General features: G+C 39.1%; 1 protein-coding gene across 2 annotated transcripts in view; it reads left to right on the forward strand.

Annotated features, from left to right (window-relative positions):
- LOC310689966 (ubiquitin-conjugating enzyme E2 E2) overlaps positions 1 to 5,233 on the forward strand; it is a 118,507-nt gene extending 113,274 nt beyond the window's left edge. For both annotated transcript variants that reach the window (XM_083468597.1, XM_083468598.1), the window contains 2 exons: positions 1,056 to 1,203; positions 4,461 to 5,233. In XM_083468597.1, the coding sequence (XP_083324723.1) occupies positions 1,056 to 1,203; positions 4,461 to 4,558 (246 nt within the window). In that variant the 3' untranslated portion in view covers positions 4,559 to 5,233. The remainder of the gene's footprint in view (positions 1 to 1,055; positions 1,204 to 4,460) is intronic.
- The last annotated feature ends 3,662 nt before the right edge of the window (positions 5,234 to 8,895 follow it).

The following is an 8,895-nucleotide window of genomic DNA, read 5'->3' on the forward strand; positions in this document are numbered from 1 at the left end:
CTTAACCTGAAGCACTATTTCTGGGTTAGCAGAGTCTGTAACCTGAAGCGTATGTAACCTGAAGCCTATGTAACCCGAGGTACCACTGTAATATTTATATTATATTTCCTTCTTTATAAAAAGTTTATATTCAGCCAGCTCCCATGAAACATCATGATGGTATACAATAATGTATGCAACTGGCACGATGGCTGTTAACCAGAAGGCTGGTGGTTTGAGCCCACCCAGGGATAGCTGTGGGCAGGATTTCTGCATTGCAGGGGGTTGGACTTGATGACCCTCGGGGTCCCTACAATTGTATGATTCTATGGAAGCACCATAAAAACAATACAAAATAATCTTTAAGATGACTGGCTAATCAGTAAAGTTTAAATAGCTGCACAGGCCTGTTAGCATCAAAAGGTCTTCAGGAGACACCTGAAAGTCAGCAAAATCTCTGCTGAAAGAGTATTCCAGTGCTTGGGTCCAGTGATACAAAATGGCCCAACTACTTGTTCTAGCCAATCAGGTCTCTGTGATACCATGTGGGACCAGCCACAGGGCAGAGAGACATGCTCTCTTCCATTCCACCCCCCTGTTTTTATGCTTTTTCCTGTCAACAGTCAGTCAGCAGTCCATGCGAAGCATTGGGCTGCTTTGACTCCTCCCCCAACAAACACGGGGGGCGGGAGAGGGAGAAAGAAAGAAAGAGAGGGGGTGGTTCTTCGAAAAATTGCATCTACAAACATTAGGGTCCCCCTAAGCCTGCTGATACCTCCCTCTTGTATGAGAATGGTGCTGTTTTGACTATGTAAGGGCCAGAACTTGGACAAATTAGATAGCTTTTTGTTTATATGATGGAATGGAGTGGAAATCTTTATTAGCGTGGATAATTGTTGGTTTGTTTAGTCCCTGCCTTTCACCCTAAGATCCCAGGCCGGATTACAACATTAAAGCACAAAATAAAAAACAGTTTGAAGCAAGTTGTATTTATTACGAATAGCAGTATATATTTGATTTATTATAAATAGCAGGATATATTTGATATCTACTCAGTCGTTCTTGGTTTTACCCAGGTCACATTCCGGACAAGAATTTATCACTGTAACATTAACAGTCAAGGAGTGATTTGCTTGGATATTTTAAAAGACAACTGGAGTCCAGCATTAACCATATCTAAAGTCCTTCTTTCCATCTGCTCACTTCTCACAGACTGCAACCCTGGTAAGACTTCTGCGCTGTATTGTATATAGCTGGATGGTGATATAACAGATTTACATCTTCAGTTATCCACGAAAAGCTACTACAGTGATTTAGATTAGCAAATGGTTAACCAAAAGTACCTGTGTTGCAGGTAACGAATGCAATTTAGGCTGAGTGCATTCATAGAGTTGAGCCTTTTGCCTAGCCCTGCTACTATGTTTTTAACAAAAATCTGGCATGCAGAAATTGAGCATGCTGGGGAAAACTTTTCCTGCTTAATTGTTACATTTCAGGCTTCTGTTAAAGTGCAGGAGGGCAGGGAGTGGCATCCCTATTCATTCAGTGTCAGCTGTCAAAAATTTTAATAGATGGAGTAGTTTGTCTGTTTTGCTATCAATACTGAAATCTATTTAAGTCAGTAATATATTTTTATTTGCAGTAATAAGTACTTCATACGTTTCGATGGTAAAGATAGCAGCTATTGATTTTTCTATCTAGTGTTGAGGGGAAATCACCAACAAATCAATTGAATTGCTTTTTGCACTGAAAAGATTTTCTGCTGATTCAGCCACCCTGGAGTTTTTCTCTTAATTTAATACCATGGCTCAAACATGGTTTGGCACTAGGGAACAAGCTCAGGCATCGCACACTCTCCTCAATTTCTTCCTCTCTTTGTGCATTCTACTTAAATAGTTAATTTCTGATTTGCAGCAAAACATAGTTTAATGATGCATTGATGTTCAGCAGCATACCAGAATCAACCCTGGTTTACAATCCTGGTTTAGCAGGGTGAGCACAAACCATAGTTTATTGTTTTGGGATACAAAGTCAAGTTACGGTTTGCTGCAAATGAGAAAGTTACTAACTAAACAGAGCTCATGGAGGGAGGAGGGAGCATCCAAGCCAGGGGTTCCACAATTATTATTATTATTATTATTATTATTATTATTATTATTATTATTATTATTATTTTATTTATACCCTGTCCTCCCCAGCCAAGGTCGGGCTCAGGGCGGCTAACAAGCAATAATAAAACAAGTTGAATGAATGCAACTTAAAAACAAGATTAAAAAACAACATTAAAATATTGAAACAGTAAAATATTAAAATGTTAAAAGTGCAGCCTCCATGTAATGTGAACTAACCCAGTTTTTCAATACTTAATTTACGTTTAAACTACTCATAGGAAGTGATGGAATTAATATTCTACAGCTGGTGTGAGCTGGGTTTATCCGACTACTTAATGCCAAATTCATACGAAATGCTTTCTTCTAATTTTTCCTTTCTTGCCTCAATCATTTCTTTGTTTATAACAATTGTGCATTTGTGGGATGGTGTTTCCTCTTTAAAACCAAAACAGATTCATACAGGGACTTTTAAGGGAGAACTCACGATGGCATGATGGAATTTTTTTAAAAAATAAATAAATTCTAGCAGTGCTGTTTTCTGGCTTTAGGCCCGTTTCTTTTAGACCCAGTATAGGTCTGGTGCAGTTTTAACAAATTGTCAGATTAGTCATGCTTTGTAATCTGATTTTGAACATGGAGAAGCAAATTGACTACCTTTTTTCTTTCAGTGGGGGAATTGCTTTGAGAATACCCCAGGCACATCTCAGAGAAACACACACACACAGAGAGTGTTCTCTGTTCTCTGTCAGCTGGAAGCAATTTTCAGTGCCCTCTGTCTTCCCTTCATCTTAGCCTGCCCCAGCCCACTTTAAAGGCAGAAACCTGGCGGGGGCCCTGCAATGATAAGCAACCTTGTGCTCTTTGTTCACTACTCATCTAATGGGCAAAAGCAGATCAGGTCAAATGGAAAGGCAGTAGCGAGTCCTTCCACAAAAATAAAATACAAAACATGCAGGTTTTCCAACGTGAAGGGGAGGGGGGCGACATGTATCAGTTACCCAGTAGGCTTGGATTTATGCAAATCTTCATTAGAACAACAAATAGTAATAAGAATGGCAGCTAATTAACCTCCAGCCATACGCAGTAATTAAACTGAGTTTGACGCACAGCTGCAGCTTCATTGGCAAGCACCGCTGTTCTTCTCAAGCAAGCCGTGCCGAGGAAATGAAAAAGAGGTATTTGCTCCTGAAACTTCTGACGTTCTTGCGGTAATCTGCAAAAGATGTAGAGGAGAAGATCTTCCCTCTCTGGCTTTACATCGCCGGCCTTTTATTTCTGATCACTCAAGGCAGGCACGTGCTTGTCCCTTTTAAACAAGCGTCGTGAGATTTGACTTGTAAACTGTGTCAACACCATCAGGGAGCAAATTGTAGTTAACTGCTTTCTGATTCTTGCTAGCAACTAGGTAGATTTATTGCTGTGTGTTGGTTTATTCATTTATTTTATTAGCTTTATATACAGCCCTTCATCATAAGATATCAGGGCGGTTCACGGAATAAAATACAGGATAACAACAAGGAAATAAGTAAAACAAAACAGCAAAACAATAACCCCCTCCCTTTCTACCTTGGCGGAAGAAATAAATGAAGTAGTTGTGATAGAGGAATAAGAAATTATAAAATGATAGCATCTGCATTATTATTATTAATTATTGTTATTAATGGTGTTGTTGTTGTTAATTTGAAAAAAATGACGCCATGAGAATGAGATACCTTGTCTCCGGTCCCATTTACAGATTTGCACGGGAGTGAATGGTGCATGCATGAAGCTTGCTGGTATTTCAGCCTTCAGATTTTGCATTGTCAAAATGGCAAAAGGGGTAAGGGAGCCTTGGGGTGGGGGGAAACACTGGATTTGCATTAGGACAGGTAGAGTGGAAGTTTTGCTCCTAAACCCACCAAACTGCATACTCGCCATTTGCTAGTAAAGAGGCGAGGCACTGAGGTCTCCATGAAACCACAAGTCACTCCTGCATCCAAATGAAGGCTGTCTCATTTATCTGCCCATCAAAAACGCAACTAGGGCTGGGTCATATCGGATATATATTGTTTATTGTAGACTGTGTACCATAAGTTTGCATAGCACTTTGCAAAGTAACGTAGAAGATGATAGTTCCTGCTCCAGAGAGCTTTGTTGCAAACTACATGTAACATGGAGTATTGTAATTAGGACACCCTTCAGAATCAGGGGGGTCAGTTTGGTTTCTGTCTGTGGCACAGATGATAGGGCGCAGTCCTTCTCAGTCAGTGTTATTCCTTTATTCTAACATTCAGATCTGGCATCATGGGTGCTGTTGCTTTTGCATGGTGGCCAGAGTGAACAGTTCGCTTAGAGCATGGCAATTGATTGACTGGTTTTCTCCCTTTGCAGCTGACCCCCTGGTTGGAAGTATTGCTACTCAGTATATGACAAACAGAGCAGAGCATGACAGAATGGCCAGACAGTGGACCAAGAGATACGCTACATAGGAATCTGCTGTGGAACATGCTGGACCTGTGCAAGCACATTCACCAAGTGCATCAATAGCCCTCCCCTTCTTATTTTTATTACGTTTGGAAGCATTTTGTGACAAAGTTGATTGCCCTTGTCCCCTTTCCCCCTTTATTTTTATTCTTTTATTTTATTTTATTTTTCTGTTCAACTTGAAAACTGTATCTTTAAAATATAGATTGGGAATTTGGGGTTACAGTGCAAGGAATGTTGGAGCTGTAATAGTATAGAGCTTTGTCACAAAGCTTTGTATTAATGTATTTTTTTTCTTTGTTGTGTCTTTGGGGGGGAAACAAGCAAACAAAACTCAGAACTATATATTGTTTCTACTTAAATGTAGTGTTTAGGGTTATTTTTTTGTACGGAAGTCTTTAATGGTGGGTGCATGTTACTGGGAACCGGTTTTGTATTAAAAAAAAAAGCATAAAACTTAAGAATCACTGTGCATTACTAAGACTGTGTTTTAACACCAGCCTGCTCTTTTCCCAAACACTAGGCTGCTGGGTTGAACCAGATGATACGTATTTTGATTTACTTAAAAGAAAAGTGCTTGTAAATTTCTTAGGGACCTGCCACTTTTGACTGTGGATCAGTTGATGTACACTTGTATTATTAAAGCACTCAATAAAAAAACAAAACACTGTGGCTGATAACATGCACTTCTTGTAATGCTCCTTGTGCAGTGGACCCAGGTCAGCTCCACATGTTTCTGAACTTGCATAAAACTAAAGAATCTGCAGTTGCTTTTAGTTCCGAGTTGTTCTTTTCCCCCTAAGGGCCAGCTCCAGTATGCTATTTGTGGATCAATTGCCACGGGAAAAGGGAAGCACAACGATACTGTTAACACATCCAATTTTAATGTCCTTTGTTAAAGATCATCATCTCCAGGATGACATGGGCAGGGTTAAAATCCGAGGTGTCTCCACTGCCCTACAATACCCAGTTCACAAGAAGCAATTCCAATAGCTGTGTAAAAGGCAATCGCTGTTGACATACTCCCTGATTTTATCTGGGATGGCGTCTACTTGATTAGCACTTGCAAACATCTCTCGATCTGCAGTGGGATGCGTAAATTATGTTGTAATAAAATTTGTTCATACTGTTCCACTTTTCACAACAAAGCAAATCTCTTGTCATACAGTATGTGTCACAACATTATCAAGGTTTACAACAGATGGCAGCTTACACTGGATCTTTAAAAAAAGGATCACTCGTTTTTTGTAGGTAGCAATATCTTAACACTATATAGGTTATATCATTCACCTTATATCAAACAAAATATGCTCACGTCGAAGAGCATACCATAATTTGTTGTGTCATTTTATGCTTATCAGTTATATAGAATTAGCAGCTCTCCTAAAATGCAGCTCTTTAGCTTGGCACTGTTTCACCTTGTCTCTAGGCTCATCTAAGGTGTGTATATATATATATATACCCCTCAACAGTATTTATAGGAACTCAAACACTGAGATCCTGCTCTGTTCCAGTAACAAGAAGCCGAAAGCACCAGCCTGAAGATGACGAGTGAGACCTCGTCGAAACGTCGCCTAGACACCCCAACTCTTACACGGGAAGACACCCGAAGACACCAAAACCTGCATTCCTGTACCCGTGAAAATCTACGAAAGCATATATGCTTTCGTATATATATATATATATATATATATATATATATATATATATATATACAGGTCACTTGCAAATGATCCACGTTTAACATACGCTTTCAACTTTACGCAGTTCACAGCAAGCCAGTTTAAAAGCTCATTTTGCGTTGTAGAAATAACTTTTGGGGGAAGACTCATTCAGTGCAGTGCTCCAGAAAGTAAGATTGCTCATAGCGGGCTGGTTCTAAGGTGGTGGTTTGAGTACAGTGGAACCTTGGAAGCCAAATGCCTGTAAACTTGGAATGTTTTGGCTCCCGAACGATCGAAAACCAGAAGTGATTGTTCCGGTTTTTGAATGATTTTCAGAAGCTGAACACCTGGCTCAGCTTCCAGTTGATTTCAGGACGCTCCTGCAGCCAATTGGAAGCTGCGCCTTGGATGTCAAACGGATTCTGTTTGACTTCCAAGGTATGACTGTATAGGCATTTCTGCATATTTCCCACAACATAAACCCAGTGTAAGAAGCAAGTGACTTGTAATGCATATCTGACTTGCATCCTCAGCACTGAAATCATTTTGCAATCCTTGTAGGTCCCTGAACTCACAGTGTTACCATGCTTAAATTTTTTACTGGTTCAAAAAATGCAAATTTCTCAACTTCAACCTATTTTGCAGTGGAAATGTTTGTGAGGACAGGTGTCCTGTGATCACAACTTTTAGTATAGATGATGCCATGAAGAACAGTAACGGACAAAAAATCTGAAGAAGCAAATATAAAAAGGAGAGGTCACAAATGTGTAACAAGGGAGACTTGAAGGAAGATGAAAAAGGAGCGCTGCCAAGCAACTTCAGGAATTGTGGAGGGACAGCTCAGCCCTTTAGTGGAAACTGGTTGCACTTCTAATGCCAGAGCACTAGAAGGAACGGAACCAAACAAAATATTGTCTGTTGTCAACGACATGCTGCCTACAAGCTGGATAAAAGGAAAGAAAGCCAAGTTCAGACATAGCTGTGAAATCTTTGTCCATGCAAGCACAGGGCACAGCACTATTTATGTTCAACCCACATATGCAGTTTTGTACATTTTGTCTTATCCATCCTTGGATGCAGGAGGTTTTTACTGCTGTGTGCTGCACGCTAAAACTGCACAGAGTGTGCATTGTCTATGCCGTCTCGCCCGTTGCCCCATGCATTGTGTTTTAAACTTTTAAAAGCAACACTTGTCCTTACTAAATCCTTGTTGTGCTGTTCAAAAAACAAGTCTACTGCACTAAACACTTCCAGCAAGGGTACTTTTGGCAAGGCTATTTCTACTCAGAATTGACCTTCAAGCTAATTTTAGACATGTCAGTATGGAAGAAAATACTCGGCTAAGTGGGTGTTGTGATTTGGAAAGTATAAGCTCCAGTATTGATATTTAAATTGTCTTTTTTTTTTTTTTACAGATGCAAGCATGTTGCCTCTTATAATTTCACAATGTTATAATTTTACTTAATTTAAAATAAATATACAAAAGTGAAATGAAGTACAAAAAAAATACAAATTCAAAAACCATTTCTGCAAACTATAAAACATTCATTCCTATAAACTCTAAAACATTAAAAACCATTCCTTTAGATGTACAGTAAATCTTGATACATACGTTAAGGCTGCAGTCCTGTACCTACCTCTGTGAAAGTAAGCCCTATTGAACTCAGTGAGGCAAGAATAATACCCTAGTATATCAGAATCTTGTATCATACTAACACTAGTCTTATTCAGGACGAGGAAGAATGAGAGAAGGAACTTTGTATAAAATAAGTAATACAGTTTTTGCAGGAATTTTAAGTATGTACGTGCAGTATTATCTTGTTCCTTCCTTAAAATGTAAAGCATGTTTTAATCTTGTTCTAATATTGATTGCATTTTATATGTCTCTTGGTAAATTATATTGGTAAATGTAAATTCAGAGGGGGGGAACGTCTTGATTCAGTTTGATTCAGCTCTAGAAAATTTTAGCGAGATCTCCTAACTAGGGCCACAGGAATCCTTGTACAAGAAAGATGATTGAAAATATTTGGGAACTAGTGTCAGTCTGTTTGTCATTTCACGGCCATTTGGCTTAAATGTGCTCTCTGAAAAAAACACTGGAAAAGATGGCTAAACGATCCATCTGTATTCATTCCCATTAGCTATGCTTGCTTTTAAAAAAAACCCACAGTCTTTTCCTAATTATAATGAAGACAAACAACATGTTCACAGGCAAGAATCTTGCATTCGCTCACCAGCTCTGCTGTTTGGTACTTCAGGTGAAGGTAAATTACAATCAATAAGGATTATGTCTGCATTTAAAAATGGTGTCAAGGCAAAATGTTCAAGCAAGCACCAGGAGGCAGGATGCTAAGGGAAGCAATTATTGGAAGCAATGCATTGCCTCATAGTTTCTACTCCTCCACTCTTTCAATGCCTCCAGTGACATTTGCTGCAGACTTGTCCCTAGCCTTTGGCAAACACAATCAGGTTAACATGATAAAGTTTGTCCATATGTTTTGTATGAGACTTTATGAAGTCAGTCAATTATTTCATTTAAACCTCAGAATAAACCACTTCTCAATCCTCTTCACACTGTAAGTCTGTGGCAAATTAGATCTTGTTTCTCAGTGTATTTCACAACATTTATATGATTATGCCATCATTCTGACATCTTGAAACGCCTGGCTTTCTCAGAT

The sequence above is a fragment of the Podarcis liolepis genome (assembly GCF_965112155.1).
Source record: "Podarcis liolepis genome assembly, chromosome: 12".
In the NCBI taxonomy this organism is placed as follows: domain Eukaryota; kingdom Metazoa; phylum Chordata; class Lepidosauria; order Squamata; family Lacertidae; genus Podarcis; species Podarcis liolepis.